A 21671-nucleotide genomic window follows, 5' to 3' on the forward strand; every position below is an offset into this window, starting at 1 on the left:
TTTTTGGAGGTAGTGGGAGAGTTTTGGATCAAGTGGATTTGTGGGGTTAGGTCTGAAATAGGCAAAACTTAGTTATGGTATTTAGGTGTTGTTCCTTAAGTTTTCTTTTTAAGATTTTATTATATAGATTTTTTTTCTCATGAATGGAAGTGTATTTTTTAGTTAAATAGCCACACAACAGAATCTTAAGAGAGGAATTTAAGGAACAGTACCTAAAGGACTGCACTTATGTTTTTTTCATTTCAGAATATCCAATATTTATGGGTGTTCTCTCATACATTGTAATGCAGTGAAATTGATGTAGAACTTATAGCACAGGCCTTCCTAGAACAACGAGAGCATTCGAAATCACGACGCAAGACCAAAGAGTGCTAGTAGAACTCATCGGGACTGTAACGACCCAAAGAAAAGCACTAGCCACATCTGCACTATACCTCAAAAGGATTAGTCCTTTTGAGGTATAAAACAAATGTGACTAGTATTTTTCCTTGGGCCGTTACATATGATATTAGAGCTAGCCTGGTAGTCTCGTGTGGGCTCAGAGACACTACCCCACAAAGTGGGCCCTAACGAGGACGCTAAGGATTTAACTGGGGGAGATTGTGATGCCCCAATTTGATTGATTGTGTAATGTGTGTGGGGGTGTGATGATTCCCACATCGGGTATTTACTGGGTAGATCTGGGTTTTATTAACAACTACAAGGAACCTCAATTGTGACTAGTCCTTTTGAGATATGAAACAGATGTGGCTAGTGTTTTTTCTTGGGCTGTTACAGGGACGACAGTTTCAAAATTGCATGAAATTTGGTTGGATGAAGGAAAATGATCTTCTGATCAAGACTTGTGACTGTGCCATGAGGTTCACCCTAATTTTGGCAAATTCCTCACTCAAGGCCTCAAAAATAGTGATTTTGTCATTTTTAGTACTTTTTTTTCTTTAATGACTTTTTTGCCCAAGAGTCAAGGTTCCACTTGTTTTAGGATGACCCTTAAAGTTTGTAGTTTATGATTTTGCATTTAACTCAAACTTTCCATTTTAGACAAAAATCGGTATGTTGCCACCTAATCTCATGATTACTGCAAATTAATGTTTTCTGGGTGTTTTCCTAACCATCATAGGTTTAATTCTTTTTACTATTTAAACACGTTGTACCCTCTAAGGCAATTTAATTTTCTAATTAATAAATGTTCATACTTTTTTCTATTGTTTCATGGATTTCAGAACCTTACCACCTTGTGGATTCTAGGAACCCCTCGTAAACTCAAGGTTTTCATACAGAAGCTAACATGTTTAGTTCCTTTTCATTCAAAAAGCAACATTTATTTGCTTTCTTGTAACTCCCGATACATCATTTTTTTTGCGAAATTGATAGTAATTTCACCATTTTCCCTAATATTTGGGCAACACAACTCTATAAGCAAGAGAGAGGGGAAAGAAAGATTGAGAAGGCAAAACTCACTGTAAGTGCCAAGATAGAGATATTTGTTTCCAAACTCCCTCACTATTAAATCAAGATTTACTTGACTATAGGATATCATCAATTCAGGGCCGGCCCAAGGCCCCACCCAAAAAAAAAAAATCCTTTAGGGAAAAAGGCCTCACTTCCCATGGTTAAAGACCCAAATTTTTATAAAATTATATATGTTTTTTCAAAGGTTGTACTCTCTTTTTTTTATTAGTGATGTTAAGGATACTACAAATTTTACTATTGACTTACAAATTGCCATGTTATTAATCACAAAAAAGTGATATAAACATTCATTAGTTAAATTGATGAAGTTTATCAATGAGAGTTAGTGTCACATTATATTTTGAACATTTTATAGTGCTTTTAATTAGCACATTTTTCTTTTTTATTTCTATTAAGACTCTCAAAGTACGAGACCAATAGAACCTTAACTCAATTAAAACCTTAAAATGTTTCAAAAAGATGTTGCAATGTGTTAAATCATCAATTATAAATTAATATCTCCTAATGGTTTGAAACTTTAATTCTTGTAAACTGATATCCTACAAGGCCACACACCAAATAATATCTATCCCTCTCTCTTAAAAACAAGATATAAAAATAAAAATTATATTACAACTTTACTTAATTATGCATCGTCATATATCCAAAATAAAATATCTTTTTTAATCATAATATATTTTTATTTCTTTTTATTAATATTCATAGTTCAACTATGATATTCAATTATCTATATGAAATTAACATTAGTTTAGTTGGTATTATTCATCAAATTATGTATTTAATGTATCAAATTAACCTTAATTTGATCAATATTAAATAATTTTATTTAATTAATTAATATATACACATTAAAAGTCCCATATAAATTTTTCGCCTTAGGTCTCAAATTATGTTGGGCCGCCCTTGTCTCGAATGATACAATAGTTATAACTTTGACAATGCATTGATCAAACCCATTACAAGAAAATGAAATTCAGTTAACAAAATTACATTTATAGAAAATAGTCTACTTAAAATCAATAGAAAATGAATAAATAAACTCTTACTAGCTGTAGCATGCTTTTCTCTGCAAACTTTTACACCAATATGATTACTTTTGGGTTTATTTATTAATAACATTACTTAGGCATTTATCTTATTTAGTCTAATTATAAATTGGCAATAATTAAATGCACCTTATTAGGGGAATTATAATGTCTTAAATTATATTTTATGTCTTAAAAACACTCGATTAATGAATTATACAAGTTGTGAGCAAATAATCAAGTTTATCCTCCTTACGTTCAAATGAAGTAAAACTTGCATTGGTGATAGAAAAGAGACAATCTAACATATCTATAAGGTGTAACATATGTTGTGCACATACGTATTGCTTTGTCTACATCCTGATGACAACACACTGAAATACATAGGATAATCTCAATATCTAAGAATAAAAGGCTTTGAGTGTTGTATATAAAGGTATATACATGGATAGGTTGTAATAATGATGTTTGCGTTTGAAGAATATTATTTCATAAAGTTGATAAAGTAAAAATTCAAGTTTTAGAATTTTCTAAGTGAAAATTCGAAATTCAATATTTTCGATTCGTCGAATCTTTGGCTCAATTGATCAAAATGGTAAGAAAATAGTCCTGAAGTTTCTAGATGATTCGATCGCTATTCGATTCCTGTTCAATCAATTGAAAAGTACATTCGATAGATTGAAAGGAACTCTCGACTGATCGAAGCTCGAAAAACTGAATTTTTTGCAGAATTTTCTGGTGACTGTTCAAAAAGTTTGAAGAGGTTTCAAGTCTTATGAACGGTTTTATGAAATATTTTAACTCTCCATACATGCTTTTTGATAAAATATAACCCTATGAGTATAAATAGAGGCTTATGGACCAAATTGGACGAAATGGACCAAAGTCGACCAAAATGGACAAAAGTGGAAGAAATGGACCAAATGGACAAACGAACCGAAGTGGACTGAAATGGACCGAACTAGACTACAATACTGATGTGACTCAATAGGAACGTGGCAATAATAAATGATATGTTTTAACTTTTAGATATTTTATAGATATGAGAACTTTCTAAAAGTCCATAATAATTTTCACAATCAATATATCTTGGTGAAAATAGTCATAATACTTTCCAAATATCTTTTCTCGCAGCAAACAGTGTGCATATAGCTTGGTTTATAAATTACGTTTAGTTATTTGCTTTGGTGTGATTTTTAAAAGGCCTCATTTTTCATTCAGTATTGTTAAATGAAATACAACCTTTTTCTTTTATCTCACCAAAATAAGCTTGGTCTTACATGTCCCTAGTGGCTGCATGTTTCAATAGTCGATCTTCCATAAGAAAAAAAATGTATTCATATATGCTTAAAGTGCCACATGGAAGCCATAGAAGGTTTAAAGAAAAGAGTTCTTCCCATCGTTCCCATTAATTGCTTTATTTCACACTTCAATGCAATCTATGGTACACAACCAAGAAGTACTATGCATATGCTAATTGAAAGTGAAACTTTGTCACTTTGAGTTAAATTTGGTAGACGCTCTTAGTGAACAAAGTTTAAGGTACCGTTCCAGAGGGACAGTCTATATCTGTTAAAAACTGGCAATGTGATTTCCTCTTCTGATTCCAGACCAGGTAACGTGTTGCCATTGCTTGAACACATGCAGGAGTTATTGACAATTTCATTGCAAAAAATTCCACTAACCCCATTGCCATTCCTTGCATTGCCTGAACTTTTTGTGTCACTCTCTTCAGTATCTTTGTCATGATCAATGACAATCAAATTCCTCTCCGTCAGCTCTTTAAATAGTGAAGATTTAAGGAGATGGCCAAGTGCAAATGGGGTTGATGACTAGGTGCAAGGACTAATGGAAGTTTCGCTTAGCAAACCTTCTTGTTTCCTTAGGGTCTTCAACCCGTTTATTGCGAAGGGATTGGAGTGAAAGAAGGATTGCTCGGTTGTTTACTTGTTCGTAATCGGGTTAGACTCAACACTTGATTTTGGTTCTTGAGAAGCTACAGATTTGGCTCCTGGTCTTAGCCATTTGATGTATGTGCTTAAGTCAAAGTTGGTTAGGGCATTAATGTCTCTATATTCGATTGCTGCATTATCATAAGCATGAGCAGCCTCCTCTTCAGAGCCTACAAAAAGATAAAATAGGCAATACTAAATAACTTGAACTTCATTGTTAGAGTAGCCAATTTCCATTTCTATAGACATTTATTTGTGTTGTGTTAGATTTATAATGTCTACACAATTCAAATATAATAATGGAGCGCTGTTATGGATACTATAAATTTTATTATATAAGTCTTATAAACATAAGTGTCACCAATCATAAACAAATAATTCAGAAAGTTTTTATAGTAAAATTGATAATAATTTCAGCATTTTCCCTAATATTTTAGGCAACACAACTCTATAAGCTAGAGGAGGGGATAAAAAAAAGAATGCGAGGGTGAAACTCACTGTAAGTGCCAAGGTAGAGATATTTGTTTCCAAACACCCTCCCTATCCTTGCTTCCCATCTCCCATTATGATGGTGCTTGCAGTTAGTCCAAATGTTCAACCTTGTTAGCAACATATATATATTCAATGGTCTGATGCTCAAATTATTGTTGTGGAAAGTTGAATTACCTTGCAACTCCTCTATACTTTGATACACCTCCTGAAAAACCGCTGCTTCTCCTATATGAACAAACATCAAAGCCAATTACATTTATAATATTATTGGAAAGCTTGTTAAGCAATGCAAATTTTTGAGGGGATGATCTACCTTCTCAATGAAGCAAGGTATTCTTCTTTTGTCACAGTGTTTATTATCGCAATTTCTTTCTCATAATCAGTTACCTGCAAGAATATCATACAAAAATACCAGCATTGAGAAAAAAAATACATCATTTTACCTTCTTTTTTGAAAAAATAAAAAATGAAAACAAAATGGTTCTATAGAAATTCTTACAGGAAAATTTGTAACAGATGATGTTCCCCAATACTTGAGAGCAGCCAATTCTTCTTCATCATAAGCTCCTATATATATATATATATATATATATTAGCAATGCCATAGAGGTCAGTAACTGCCTATTTGGATTGAAGGGGAAAGGAGAGGGAGTGGAGAAAAGTAGAGTAGAGTTGGCTGAAAATAGGCTAATTTTGGGTCAAATCTACTCTACTCTACTTCCCTCCTCCTCCCTCAATCCAAACAGACCAAAAGTTCCCTCTATATTAAGTCTCTCATAAAGCAAAGATGGTTTCAATTACCAATCAAATACTCACCTAGGTACACTGCTCATTCCAGCAATATTCCAATATGCAAACAGTAAAGAAGACGTAAGTAATCAAGAAGAACACGTATACATGTAGATAAAAGTACATAAAAATGGATGAAAGCAAGTGATGTAGATATATATGTAATGTACCTTGCTTTCCCTTCTTCCTCTGTGTTGGATTCCAAGACCCTTTATCCCATAAATGAGCTTCAAAACGTCCAATCCATCCGTATTTGTGTCATAGGTACATATATTTAGCTTCCATTTTCTACTAAACAAATTCACAATATTAGAGAATACATGGTACAACACTTATGAAACTGTATCTAAGTTTTACTCCACAGAAAAGGACATATTTATGTTAGGAAACAAAGTTCTATATTGAACCTGCTGACTCCACGAAATCTTGAACTTTTCTTCACGCTACCAACAGTAGTGGCTTGGTCTGCCTGTGGTTGCTTCTGTTGTTGGTCACCTTCGATACTGCAAGTTATTGCAGGAGCATATTTCTTCGCTGCCTCTTAACGCACGTATTGGCCAATGCTTCTTCACCTTCCATCATATTTATGTGGTGTACTCCTAGGCTCAAATGACCAGATTTCACAGCGGTGTTGACCTCCATTCTGATTTTGTATCTTGGTGGTAAACAATTGCAATCAACTTAACTAGCTTTGTTTGTTGCTTGATACTGAAAAAGTAAGTACAAGTCTATTTATATGTGTATACCATAAGTGGTCTCTTATGATAAATTTTGTTGTTGACACAATGTTTAAAGTGATAAAGACACGGATTACGATCAAAACTATCTCATTTGAGACAAATTTGAAGTGCCTACAGATTCTACTAGATTACAAAGCAGAAACTTACAGTAAAAGAGTTGTGATAAAGGTATCACCAAAACTATCAGGCCCCATTTACAAAGTGTCGAGGTTCAAAATATAGCAAGGAGCCAGGCCCATAAAAGCAAGGAGGACCCAGCCCACAGAAGTGAGAAAAAGGAAGAAAGTTTGGGCCTTCAGATGGAAAAGGAAAGCTGGGCCTGTAAGAAGAAGAAAATAAGCCTTGGGCCCTAGAGAATGAGGATAAGGAAGGCTTGGCCCAAGGGTGAAAGGAAACCATGACACCTAAGAAAGTCCAAAGGGGCAAGTGGGATCTGGGCCAAAGTTGCCTAGGATCCACCAGCCTCAAGGAACAGATTCTTGAGGAAGGTTGGAAAACGCCAACCAAGACGTGGACGGGTCAAAATGGCATGCTCATGTAAAAAAGGGAGCATGAAGAGCGAAGGAGATCCTGTCAAAATCAATTACCTACGACCCAGCAAAGAGTGATGGAGACAGATGGTGGTCTTGGGACCAACACCTGTTGAAGGGATCTAGGACCTTGGGCAAGGCAAAGAAGGAGAGCCAAGGAGGAAGATGGTCAGGAGCCTTTCTGGCTACACTTTTAGCAAGACCTTGGGGAAAGAATAAGAAGCCTTGACTTTGGAGAAGAATTTGGACTTACAAAGGATCTCGCAAAAATGGAAAGCCAACAAGTGGGCTTTTGGCTGCCAATCCCCAAGAAAGTGAAATCAAAGAAGAAAGGGGAAAGGACCGGCCACCAATATTTTGGGTATAGCATTGGTTCTAGTATCCAGATCACAAAAGGAATGGATTGTTAACATAGAAGAACCCTAAAAGGGCACTATAAAAGGGGTAGAGCCCTAGCTAAGATAGGGGGTAAGAAGCAAGAAGTATTCAGCATACAAAAGAAACAAAAAGAGAGCTGTAAGTCTGTGATAGAGTGAAAAGTAAGGCATGGCTAGGGATCCTAAAGTGAATGTTTAAGGATAAACTTGGATTCAAGAGGATTCAAACTTCACAAGTCTTGAAAGTCTAAGGAGCGCTATCTAAGTCTGTGATTTTTGAACTTTTATTGAGGCTTGTGACATATCAAAGCAAAACAAAAATCACTGTACCCAGACATTTAATAGAATGAAGCATAATATATACCATTCTAACTAAGGATCTCTAACGTTCTATTTGCTTTCCTTTTATTTTATTTGTCATTCCTTAGTTATTCATTCAACCAATAAATATGTGTGTGGGTGTGTGTTGTGGGGTTCTTGTTTTGTGCACATATTGACTCATAAAACGGCCCAATAAGGTAACGGTGAGTCAAGCCCTGTCCAACCAACAATCAAACACCAATCTTTGGAGACCCAAGATCTTTTATCATTACTGATCCTGGGTATCTTCTAAAACAAGAACCCACACAAACTAAATTAACCTCTAAAAATTAAGTTACAACTCAATAACAGCTTAATCTTCACGGTAATAATTATGCTAATTTTGTTTACAATTCTCCTTTTAAACCTCATTAAATTAACTAACATCAATACAATGAATAATTGTTTGCTAACACGTTACTCTATACCAATAAAAATAAGTTATTCCATTTAATAAGATATTGACAAAGTTTGATTAAAAAATTAGTTGTAGCTTGAAGCTACAATTTTACTCAACAAAATAAATATTATTACATATTTTAAAAATCTAACCGTTGAATTGCATATTCTTTGCGCTCTTAATACACATGTCAAATTTTGTGTCAATCAGATATTATTTATCATATGATTTATAAGCTTATATTTTATGCATAATTTTAAACTACAAAAACTTACAGTTTAAACAATTTATTGATGACATAGCAATTGATCTTTTATTTTCTAAAAAATTTGCAAGTATAGAGGATATAAGAAGAAGATATAATCCAGTAGTGGATTTGTCAAAATTTACCTCCAATAAAAAAATATTGAGTAAGGATATAGTCTAAGACTGCAACTAATTTTGTAACTAAACTATGTCCATAAAAGATTATGGCATAAGTTCAAAAAGTCATGTGAAAAAAATGATTTTTATATTAAATTATTTTTTATAATTAATAGAGTATACTGCGTAAGTTTTATTTCGAGAGTATCTCAAGAATTTTTTTTTTTTTTTTTTGAAAATTCAATTCAAGATTATACCAAACCTTTGATGTTTAGGTTTAACTCAAAATGTTAGTGACAAAATTAAGCTGGGATAAAATTTACTGTAAGGTATTTGAAGTTTTAACTCACAGCTCAACCGTGGAAAATCTTCTTACATTATATATGAAGGACAAAGTTTAACTACAAAATTGGTTGTAGCTTAAGGCTACAAACTCACTCAATAAAATAAATACTACAACATATTTTGAAAATCTAACCGTTGAATTGCATGTTCTTTACACCCTTAATACACATGTTAAATTTTGTGTCAATCGGATATCATTTACTATATGATCTATAAGCTTATATTTTGTGCATAATTTTAAATTACAAAAACTTGCAATTTAAAAAATTTATTGATGACATAGCTATTGATCTTTAATTTTCTTGAAATTTTGCAAGCATGGAGGATATAAGAAGAAGATGTAATCCAATGGTGGATTTGTTAAAATTCACATCCAATAAAAAGATATTAAGTAAGTTTGTAGTCTAAGGCTACAACTAATTTTGTAGCTAAACTTTGTCCATATATGAATCTTGGAAATAAATAAGAACAACGTCATGGGCATAACTTTTCTCACAACTTTTAGAGGTGACAATTTGTGATTAATGCAAAATCACTATTATATAGACTCATCATTGATACCACTTTTAAAATGTATCAATTATAACATGTTACCTCTTAGTCAAAATAAAAAAACCAATTATAATTTTTCACCTTGATAAGTTGAAAATAAAATTGTTTTACTAAAATTATTTAATTAATTGAAACATGGACTCAATTAAGTTAAGAAAAATAAATTCTTCCATCTTCTGTTTGCATATATGGAGGAAATACAAATGAAAAATAATATGGACAGGTAATTTTTGGAGTAGTAAGTTACAAGTAATACATGAGACAAATACATTTTTTTTTTCTTTTTATAATTAAATTGACAACTGGGTTTGGCTTATCCCTGTCTACAAATCTAGAATGTGAATCTCTTTTGGATTTTTATTTATTTTTTTAATTTCTGGGATTAGATATTCCGAAAAATAAAGATTTATGTGATTAGAGACAAACACAAGTTTTATCGTTTGCATTAATTTTTGCGACAACATATATGTCGTTTTAGAAGTTTGCTCTTATTAATTCCTAGGATTAGAGGCAATCTCCTAAATTCATTATATTTCTTTCAGGCATACTACAATCAAGAATTATGATAACAATTATTCGTTTGGATTCTATGTTACTAATTACCAAACACAAGTACTAAATTATTCATTTTCGTAAAAATAATATGGGGCGGTAGTTTTTGGAGTACTAAGTTATAAGTAATACATTAGAAAACTACGATTTTTCTTTATTATTAAACTAAAGACATTCTACAAATCTAGAATGTCTTTAGTTTTTGTTTTTGTTTTTAATTATGGGATCAGAGATTCTACAAAATAAAGATTTATGTGATTAGAGACAAACACAAGTCTGTCGTTTTGCATTTATGTGACAACGTATATGTCGTTCAAGAACTATATATGCTCTTATTCATAGGATTAATCTTTTTATACAATTAGAGTTCACACTTGACCCCGTTTGCATCTTATAATTATTGGGTAAAAAATTGATGACTTGGTCGGTTAGCAGAGCCAAAAATTTTGAGTTTGGGGGCCGAACTATTGTGTCAAGATAAACTAAAATCACATATATACACTACCCAAAAAAATCCACATAATATATGTGTATGAAAATATAAATGTTAATTTTATTATACTAAAGAAAGTTTATATATATATATATATATATTAAACTTTAATATGTATATATACACATCCAAGACCTGATTTTTTTTTTTTTTAAACAGAAACTTATAATCTTCTTAAATTCTAATGAGTATATATAAGTTGTATAATTGGTTATACAATATAAAAATATATAGAACAAAAAAATAAACGAATATAGTGTAGGGTCATAATTTGGGGTCCAAATCCAAAGTGTATGGAGTCTTGGTTCAATGAGCCCAATACAATTAATTTGTAGAAAATAAGTTGAAAACTCGGGCCTTAGCGAATTAAACGGGCAACCCATATCTAAGTGATGAAGAAAGAAAAATAACATTAGTTTATTAGAGAGAGTCATCCTCAGATTCTATCCGAGGAGGAGTTTGATTCTTCCTCTGTTCCTTTTTTCTCCCCCTTTTACCAGTCCCGTCCCTTCTATTTTATACTATCTTCCTCTCATCTCCACCGTCCACGTGTAGATTTAGATTTATGGTGCTGATACTTGTTCTATCAGCCCCTTCCCAAAATCATTGGGAGTGGTTGTAAAAGCTGGAAAGCAGGGTTCAGTTAGTTGCAGAATACTTAATGCATTGGCAGCAACTTTCTCTTAAATATTTCCATGCCTCTTTTATTCCTTTTCTTTCTTAATATTTATCATCTTTCATGGAGCGGTCCGATGCGTCACTTTCAGATGGCTGGCCGTCCCCTTTCTCCTCGGCCTGGCCAGTCCGAAGAGGAGTTCTTCCTTGGACTGGGTCCCTGGCTCAACATATACATTGGTATGGGTTTTCCGGTTTATCACCCCCACATATAGTATCTTCCATCAAAGTCATGCTCAACAATAATACTTCACCTAATAAACTTCATCAATTATTATTTTTATAGCAAAATTATTTATAATTTTCTTTTTAATATATAAATTGTTTACAAAATTTCATCCATGTTTGACAAATCAAAATCATAATGTTACAACTAAAGTCTCCTAAAGTCTCATATGAACTTTTTTTTTTTTATTATAAAATATACCTAAATTTTTTTTAAAATTAAAATTATGGAGGGCCATTGGCCCACAACCATGCATGTGGCTCCGCCATTCTACAATTAAGAATTATAATGACCGTTAAATATTCGTGTCGATTCTACGTTGCTAATTACCAAACACAAGCAGTACTTGTGCCTAAATTCCTCTTCGTAAAAACAAAACAAAACAAAAAATCATTTTCGGCAATCTCCGAGTACATTGGAATACAAAACTTGGTCACCCCTGAACCATAAGCATTTTAGTATATTACTACCAACTGTACTTCTTGTAACATGTAACTTTCAACACACATATAGAGAATAGAGATACATCATACATGCACATGCATGCACGCTTACATTTAGAATAGCACGGCTCATTTTGCTTTTAATAGAAAGGAATTAAAAGCAAGCAGATCATTACCATACAGAAACCTTTTTCTTTTTTTATTGCTTTTTCTTTTTTAACTACTTTTGCCAATTTGTGATATCCCAAGTACTTTGCTTTCTTTTTCCTCAAATAAGCTACGCACTATATATATATATGGCCACAACAATTGATTACTACAACATTTCTTTTGCTGATTTTCTTTTTCATCCTCTTGTTCTATCCTAGCAATAAAGATGAGGAGGTGAGGTTTTTAATTATGATCTATGAAATATGTTGAGGTAGCAGAAGTTTTGATACCTATTTGTTATGAGTGTACCCAATAATAATAGGTTTATGGAAAAATAGAAATTGAAAAATATATAAGAAACAATCACACAAGCAACAAAAAAATTCATGTAGTTCGGTCTTAGGTTTATGTTTACAAGCAACATTGTCAGGGGGTCTCACTAAGAAAATAGGAAGATTAAGGCCATGTTTGGATGCATATTTTTCATCACTCAATTTCCATCACTCATCACTCATCACTTTAAAATATTACACCCGTTTGGCACTATCACTCAGTTACCATCACTCAATATTTTTCACACTATTTGTGAGCCCTATTCTTGTCACTCGGTGCAGTTTTTTTTTTTCCAACCTAGTACCTAGAAACCCGAACCAGGAAAAAAAAAAAAACCCAGAAACCCGAACCCAATGAAAGAAGAAGGAAAAAAAAAAAAGGAAGAACACCTGAACCAAACCCAAGAGGAAAAAAAAAAAAAAAGCAAGAACACCCGAGACCAAACCCAAAAGAAGAAAGGAAAAAAGGAAGACACCTAAGACCGAACCCAGGAGAAAATACAAAACAAAACAAAACAAAACAAACAGTAGATTGGTCAAAAGGTGCGACTGAGTTATGACTAGTAGGTCCCCCATGTGTGTTAAATTACAAAAATGTCATTGAGTTATGAGTTATGGAAATTGAAAACAGCTATTGAGTTCTGGAAACAGAGTGATGGTGATGCCAAATGAACTTCTCGCTATGGGTTCCACCATTTTTTAGTTATGAGTTATGAAAACAGAAAATTGAGTTATAAAAACAGGCCATCCAAACAACCCCTAATTGTGGCATAAAAATAGTCTCACTAAACCTAAACCCAAAATACATCCAAAGAACACACACACACACACACACACACACTCTCTCTCTCTCTCTCTCTCTCTCTCTCTCTCTCCACAACTTACAAGTTACAATGGCAGGAGCAATCACATTGGACTCCCTAAAATAGGGTAAGACCCTAAATTTAGGGATTAGCCCAAAAAAGTCTCACATTAAGGGTCTGTTTTGATACCGTTTATTGCTGAAAACAAAAAACTGAAAACAAAACTAAAACTACTTTACTAAAATAATTTTTAAATATGTGAATAGTGTCGTGAGACCCAGTTTTAAAGTTGATTTTACTGAATTCCGTACTTGCAAGTCCCGTAAATAGTGCACGGGACCCAACCAAAAAACGCAAACGCGTTGCTATCCAAACTTATGCAAAGCTCCTTACCTATTCTCTACTAAAATAGGCAAATACTAAAGTGTTTTTCTATATTTAGGGAAGCACTGTTCATTCTCCAAACTCTTATTCTATTATTTTTGTATCTTGGTAACTAAAAAAAAAAATAGTTGTTTTGAAATGTGAGAGAAATAATAAAAAAGAATAAATAAATAAAATTTTAATGAAAAAGAGTATAATTAGAGAATCTAATGCAGGTGTTTTAAAAAGTGATTGGCTAAAATAGAAAACATAAGTTCTTATACTTAAGTAAGGAGAACATTTTAAAAAGACCAATGTGAATACCTGAATATATATATAATGGTTATTTATAGAGCTTTCCTTACCGCAGTTCAAGTCCCTAAGAATGAGTAAAAATCCTTAAGCGGCTAGGTTTCTGCACTTATCAATTTTAGAGTAGGGTAGAGCACTCATATGCTAGTGCAATTCAATCATTTGGTGGGTTTTAATTGGCAAATTTTTGCTGGAAATTTTGAGTTCTTTGTCAAAATAGATTTGAGTTACAATACTATAGTCCATTTTTGGATGACACTATAGCTTAATCATTCGTTTTCCTGGTAGGACATGTAGGTGTTGGTATTGACAATATTGTGGATCTACAGCCAGCAATAAAGTTCGGCTATTTCACATCAAGGAATTTTTGCGGTAATTTATTTTAATTGGGAAAAGTCGGTGAAGTATGGGATTTTTGTTGTGATTTTTTAAGTGATTTTGTATTCTTTTTGCAGTGATGGAGAAAGATCAATATGAGATTTGGATTGAAGATGAGATTTTTTTTGCAATGAACGTGGGTTTCTTTGGGTTAAGGACTTGAGAGAAATGAAATGAAATGATGATTAAGAAATGGTATTTTTCTATAGATTGGAGAAAGAAAATAGACAATGAGATGTGGAGTATATTTAAAAGTACCACAATAGATAAAAATTGACCAATAATGTTATAATTTAACTAGTTAGCGCCTCATAATATTTCTAATGGAAATATCTATAGTTCAGATTTCTCATCTCTGTTATAAATATCGAATTACCAGAAAAATTAAATTAAAAAAAAAAAAAGGTAATTTCTTAAGCTAAAATTAGTTTTAAAAGAATGTGAATGCTTCTAGCTTGCTATGTGCCCATCACTAAATATTAAGTTTGGTAGGAGTAGAACATCCATGGCCATGAATTTTTGTGTCACAAAATTTGTGCACATGATGCACCTCTTTCAAGCCACAGATCAACATCTTCTAGAATTATAGTTTACCCTTGATTCTTGGATAGAATTTGATAAAAATTTATTATCCCTCCTTTTGTTTGTCAAGGAACTCAAGGCAAAAGAGTTTATGAGCTCCTACAAACAGTAGCCTATGAAATTATTCCCTTATACTATTATTATTCTTTTTCTTTTGTCTTCCAGAAGCAGTACTGTAACATATAAGTTAAACAACTAGAGGCATTCTCCGGAGAAAAAAAAGAAAAAAAAAAAAAAGAAAAAAGAAGAAGAAGCTACTTAACATAAACTTTTCACTAACTTCTATAATTTTCTAATTACCAAAACACAATTACACAAGTACTTATTACTTACTTCCTCTTCGTAAATAAATAAATAAAAATTTTAAAAAACAACAAAAAAATTTATTAAAAAAAAAAAAAAAACATTTTTTGGCACTCTCCTGTACATTAAAGTACAAATATTGGGTGACTAACCCCTGCCTAAACATTTGGTATATTACCAACATGTACTTGTGATATGTAATTTTCTACATACATATCACATATGGATACAATCACATGCATGAAGACTTGTATATAATTAGAATATGGCCTTTTTCTGCTTTTGATAATGAAGAATTAAAAGCAATCAGAAAATTACAGAAACATTTTCTTTCTTTCTTTTTTTTTAAAACCATTTTGCTCCATCTTTGTGATTTCCCAAAGTACTTTCCTGTGCTTTAATTAATTTCCTTCCTCCTTAATTAAACAAACCAAACACAATTTTATATATATATATATATATATATATATATATGGATAGAATGTATACAAAGTCCATGAAAATTAATTACTACAACAGCAAAACTCTTTTGCTGGTTTTTCTTTCTGAACCTCTTGTTCTATCCTAACCTTAAAAAACACAAGGCGGTGAATCTTTTGCTTAGAACTATGAAATGAAACTGGAAAAGGCTTAACAAGGTATGCCCTTTCTGCATCTTACTGTGCCCGAGAAGCGAGTGAGTCTTGTCACGTATGTGCCAGGTTTACTCTTGATCAATTGCTTCTTTGAGAAACCATGAGTTTTAAGTGGAGCCCCAGATTGAACGAAGAATGCACCATTCATCATCAGATCACCCTGTGATCTCCATATCCAATTCTGCCAGACACCCTGTTCTGCATAGTCCCTCTTGGTCACCTTCACCAACGTCAAATTAAGATGAACAATTTGTTACAATTTAGTCACTGTGATACAACGTAGCAACAAGCTACTTAAACAAGAACAGTAACGCTAAGGACACAACAATTTTTATAATTTTTTTCACAACTGTTAATGTGATAAATTGTAATCGATCATTTCTATATGTCATCTCAACAGTTGTTAAATACATAGAAACTGTGTTACATGTTGTATTTGCATACATGACAAAAACAAAAACTAAATAAACCTAGTGACAAATGAACAATCATAAATCATTTTGAGAGAGGCATGCATACCTCTTTAGCAGCCAGGTTTGGAGGAGCGATGAATCGATTACCCTGACTGATAATAGTAGGACTGCTGCTACCACCAATGGCATACATGAGCCAGTGAGTGTAATCATTGTTAACCACATGGACGAATCCCCATCGGCACCTTGGCATCCGCTGCACCAATCCCCGGCCGAAATGGTTGAAGGCAACTGTAATTTGCATTATCTTGTCGCCAGAGAAGCTATCGCTTGCTCCAAACAACATCACCTGAATCAACCCCATCAAACTCTCAATTATGTTCTCCATTCTTCACTTGAAAATTGGATTAATATTTTACAATCTATTTCTTCTATATTACATAATACATTTGGACGTAGTTAACTTTTTTTTTTCTTAGGTTAAGTCATAATAGAGACTGAACTTTCACATATTAAGAGATATGCTAGTACCTTCGTATTAATTTATGAATTATTAATAGACAAACATAATAATAAATGTGATTAATGTCACTTTAAGAATATAATAAATAAATGCTAGAATTACCTTCTTCTTCTTTTTTCTTTTTTCTTTTTTTTATGATTGACAACAAATAGAGATGAAAATGTTACCTCATTGTGGTGGGTGAAATGGCAATTGGAGATGGTAATAGCAGTTGAACCCATGATGGCATCAATGAGACCATCTTGGCAATTAGACATGGAAACATGGTCGATCCAGATTTTGGATGAGCCAAAGATAGAGATACCATCACCATCACTAGGGGTCCTAAAACCAACGTGGTCAATACTATCCCTAATAGTTCCACCACTTCCAGCAACAATGTTATGGATATGGATGTTATGGATGATCACATTCTTGACAAATTGGAGAGTGATGCCAGCACCATAAGCAATACGAACATTAGCTCCCCTACCATCAATGGTTTTGTGTCCAGTCATTATTAGCTCCTGATTAAGCCTAATGACCATGCTGCGTGCAAACACAATCCAGAGGGGCTTCTTTTGAATCACAGCATGTCTGAGAGTCCCAGGTTTGGGATTGACCATGTCACCGTCTGAGGAATCTGTGACCACATAGTACTTTCCCTTTTTTCCACCAATAGTCTTGTGGCCAAAGCCAAGGACACATTTAGTTAGCCTCTTGCGGTGATTGTACCATTCGGGGTCGCACCTCCAGCATCGATCAATAGGATTGGTGGCCACGCATGGGCCTTTATACTTTTTCAATTGTCTTCTTGTGCTGTTAGCGCCATCCAAAGCCCTATACATGCCAAATTTTGAATAAAAAGAATATCGGAGTCAAAACATGCCAATTCAACAGTTCTAAAAGAAATTGTAGATTTTTTTTTTTTTCGTGTTGCTTTTACTTTATTATACTAATGATAATTTTTAACCTACTTGTTGACATGAGAGTTGAAGCTATTTGTGACTTCCTCAGGATCAGGATTATAGGCTTCATGGTTGTCTTTTTCGGCTTGGGCAGCTCTTTTCTTCCAGTAATCATCGTATTCAGCAATGTTGGCATGAAGGGTTGGGATGATTACAACAAATGATACAAAAAAGAAGAGAAGAAAGCAATTTTTGTTAACTTCTGCCATTGCTACTGTATGCATGTAAAACTTTAACGTAACTCTTTGTTTTTTCTTCGAAATTTTTATGAAAAAATTAATTGGTCAGGTCTTGGTTTTTCCCTGCAAAACCTTTTTCAATGGGACCTAAACCTAAGCCAATATGTCCAAGAAAAGCAGACAAGATGGTATTGAACCCTGAAGGTAGAGGGTTCTCTTTGAGTGCTTGGAAGAATCCAATATTTAAGAAAGTGTTTGTTTATATATAACAGACATAATTCTAAAACAGGAGGACAATATATAAGTTTTGTGAAGGTGAGAGAGGCATTAGGCGGTAAGAGTGGAGAACCACTTCAATCTAACTGTGTATAGTCTAAAAAAACTTGGTATTTTGAATTCATTCTTCTATGTTTAGCCACACAATCTAACGCTATTGGCTGGTTGTCATAACTACAAGTAAATGGATGAGCTTGCGGCACTTTCACTTGTTTAACTTCTAAGTAATGCTAGAGATACAAACTGTCAATGTGGTAAGTGATTATTAGTAAATGAAAAAGTGATGTTAATAATAGGCTTAGATAAAAACCAATGAGAAGTTGGATACATCAACAATTTGTAAAAATATTCTAAAATAGTTTTTGCATATTGCATTACTCTCAACTCTTTTGACTTTGTTTTTTGTTTTTTCTTTTTTCTTTTTTAGAAAAAAAAATTATAAAATTTATTTTTTAATGAAATATATTTAGTGAACAATAATTATTGGAAATTTTCATTTAAAGGTCTATTGTTTAAGGTATAATAATTTAAACCCCATAGTTTCTAAATTATCAAATTAAAAACCGTGAGGGTTTAAAAAATAAGCTAAAATGTAAAATGTACCTTCTAAGTTTGACTAAAATTCATTTCAGTTCTTTAATTTTACTTTTGTTAATTGAGTCCTTTAAGTTTCAAAGTTATTCAATTCAGGCCTTTTGTCAAATTTTGTTTTTAAAAAAATTGTCATTAAGTATGCAATTAACTAATGAAAAAATATTTTGTGAAAAAAATTCTTACATAAAAAATCTATAAAATATTTTTATTAATTTTATAGATTTTTTTCATGTGTAAAAAATTTTTTTATGGGCAATTTTTTAACAAAATTGAATAGAAAGCTTGAATTGAAAAAATTTAAAACTTAAAGGACTTAATTGAATGAATTTGAAATTTAGAAAACTTAATTAAACAAATGTAAAGTTAGAAGAATAAAATTAATTTTAGTCAAACTTAAAGGGTGCACTTTGTATTTTAGCCTACTTTTTAAAACCTCACAATTTAATTTGATAATTTAGAAACTATAGGGTTTAATTTGTTATATTTAGTGAACAATAATTATTGAAAATTTTCATTTAAAGCTCTATTGTTTAAGGTATAACAAATTAAACCATATAATTTTAAAATTATCAAATTAAACCGAGAGGTTTTAAAAAGTAAATAAATAAAGAGTAAACTGTTTAGTTTCAAAAATAATAAATTGAAGCTTAAGAATTCAAAAATAACAAATTAAACTCTCAATCTATATTAATTAAAATTAACTTAAGCTTAATGTTGTTACACTTAATTGAACTAAGGTTTAATTTGATACTTTTTAAAATCTTAGGTTTAATTTCATAAGAAAAAACTTTAAAGGCATTATTGTTAAGGGATGAGATCATTGGATGACTTCAAAAAATAGCATTACAATACCTTTTTAATATTTAATATTCTCTCAAACAAGCTTTATGATTAGCCCAGAATATATTTCATTTTTTAATTGGTAAATTATATACACATAATAACTTTTGAACTTATAACTCTACTTTCCATCCTCCCTATTTTTATAGTAAAAATGTGTCATTTGCGAAGCTCATTACTATTTTTTTTCTTCTTCTTTACTGATGTAAGATAACAGCAATCTAGGGTTGGATAAGATAACAGCAAAAGTCTCCCCTAAGTGAGCCTTTTAGCCTATCAAAAAAGAAAAAAAGATTGAACCTTTTAGAAAAATAATATTATTTTATTAAGATTTATTAAAAATAGCATTGTGAGAAAATTATTTTGAAATCGTGTTTAAAAAGCTTTGTTTTCAAAACTTGATTTCAATTTTGTTGATATTACATGAGCTAACGGGGTAGCTATCTGCATAGAACTCGGGAAAAATGGACATTTGCCCCTAATTTACAAACTACGCAATAAAATGCCCTTGTTTTGAAATTAATTAGCAAAATACCCCTGTTTTTTAAACTCAATTTTAAAAAAATCGAGTTACAGGTAGAACTCGACATTAGTAATGTCGAATTCTATGTATATTTTGTCACTTAATTTTATTTTGAAAATTTGAGTGAAACTCGACATTGCTAATGTTAAGTTTCACTTAAAAATATATATATATAACTCGATTTTGAGGATATCGAGTTTTACACAGAACTCAATTTTGTTAAAATCGAATTTAAAAAATAAGGGCATTTTGCTAAATAGTTTCAAAACAAAAATATTTTACTACATAGTTTGTAAATTAGGGGCTGTAGGGCCTGATAATCTGTAGCCTTGGCCCATTTATTCATTAGGGCCCAAGGCCCGAGCCGAGGAAGGTTATAGCCAAAGATAGGTAATACAAGTACAAAATAATCCTGGGACACAGCCGAGGACGAATTAGTCCTCGACATGTCCGAGGTCCCCCCTGGATGGAAGGACAAAAACGGAACAGAAACAGTCTGGAAAAAATCTAAAAATATCTATGTCAATAGGGAAGGACACCCTGGATAGTTTAACGACCAAAAACAAAGGGAAAGCTGCACTTACTGCCATTCAAGACTCTGCACCTGACAGAGCCCTCCCCTTCAGCTTTTACAACCATCCCCAATCACTCTAGGTATGAGCTGATGGGACAAGTATCAGTCTTGGAAAATTGAACCCCACACGTGGGCGTTGGATAAGGAAGACAGGCTAGTATAAAAGGAAAAATAAGCAATCCGGAGAAAAGGCTGGGAAAAATGGCCAAAAACCAGAGCCTCCCAGCCCGCCTCCAAGAAAAAGACTCTTAGGGCGAACACGGTTTAAACCATGTATGAACACCACGAAAAACCCGCCGTCTGGTGACTAAGGCCTAGCCTTTCAAACCCACGCTCTACAAGTGATATTGTTTGAGCATTTTTACGTGCGAACCCAACACTGTTACGGTTTGTTACAAATCGAGTCCTTACAGAGGCAAATGCCCATTTTCCCCCATAGAATTCATCTATACTATCAATAACACAATTCTCTGTTTAAATTATCACCTTTTATTTTAAATTTAACCCCGACTTTTATCCCCCACACCCCATAAGTACTTATACTTGTGAAGTAATTATCGCACCAAAGATGTGCAGTGGTATATAATTTTAAAGTTAAAAACACAAATTAGTTAAAAGAGTAATTTACTATTTTTAAAAGGTGCCTTAGTTTTAGGCTTTTTTTTCTTTCTCTTCTCTAATTTGAATTACCACCTTTTATTTTAAATTCAAATTTTGAAACTTTTATCAACTCTCACATAGAGAAAGATAAAAATAAATAAAAAATTGAAAAAATTAGGACACTCACTCTATCTCACTTTTAAACACTATTCAAGAGTTTCAATTTCAATTAGTTTCTTCCATTCATATAAGCCACTAACTCATGTACAAATAACTAATTAAAATATAAATATATATATATATATATCACATAAAGAAAGATCCTAAGAATTAGGAGACTTCTCTATCTTATTTTTAGATAGAGAAATGATATATCCACAACATTTTTACAATAAATCTTAAATAGCGGATTGTTACTAGTTGTTATTGTTGGGTTAAAAAAGTGATCTCAGTGCTAAATTCAAATTTGAACCAATAACAACTAACCACCCATGATTTGTTGTGAAAATATTGTAAAAATGTTATGGACATAGCACTTCTCTTTTAGATATTATGAC

The 21671-nt window shown here is 32.4% G+C and overlaps 1 protein-coding gene and 1 pseudogene across 1 annotated transcript; both read right to left on the reverse strand.

The window, feature by feature from the left end:
- Nucleotides 1-4021: 4021 nt before the first annotated feature.
- On the reverse strand, nucleotides 4022-6373 carry LOC115981294 (annotated as a pseudogene).
- Nucleotides 6374-15494: 9121 nt separating this feature from the next.
- LOC115982086 (pectate lyase-like) lies at nucleotides 15495-17924 on the reverse strand. The gene is made up of 4 exons (XM_031104594.1): nucleotides 17538-17924; nucleotides 16749-17400; nucleotides 16165-16407; nucleotides 15495-15865 (listed from the first exon to the last, which is right to left on the reverse strand). The coding sequence occupies exons 1-4, from the start codon at nucleotides 17750-17752 to the stop codon at nucleotides 15641-15643; spliced, it is 1335 nt and encodes a 444-aa protein (XP_030960454.1). The 5' UTR covers nucleotides 17753-17924; the 3' UTR covers nucleotides 15495-15640.
- Nucleotides 17925-21671: the final 3747 nt, after the last annotated feature.

This window comes from Quercus lobata, chromosome 3, assembly GCF_001633185.2.
Source record: "Quercus lobata isolate SW786 chromosome 3, ValleyOak3.0 Primary Assembly, whole genome shotgun sequence".
NCBI lineage: Eukaryota > Viridiplantae > Streptophyta > Magnoliopsida > Fagales > Fagaceae > Quercus > Quercus lobata.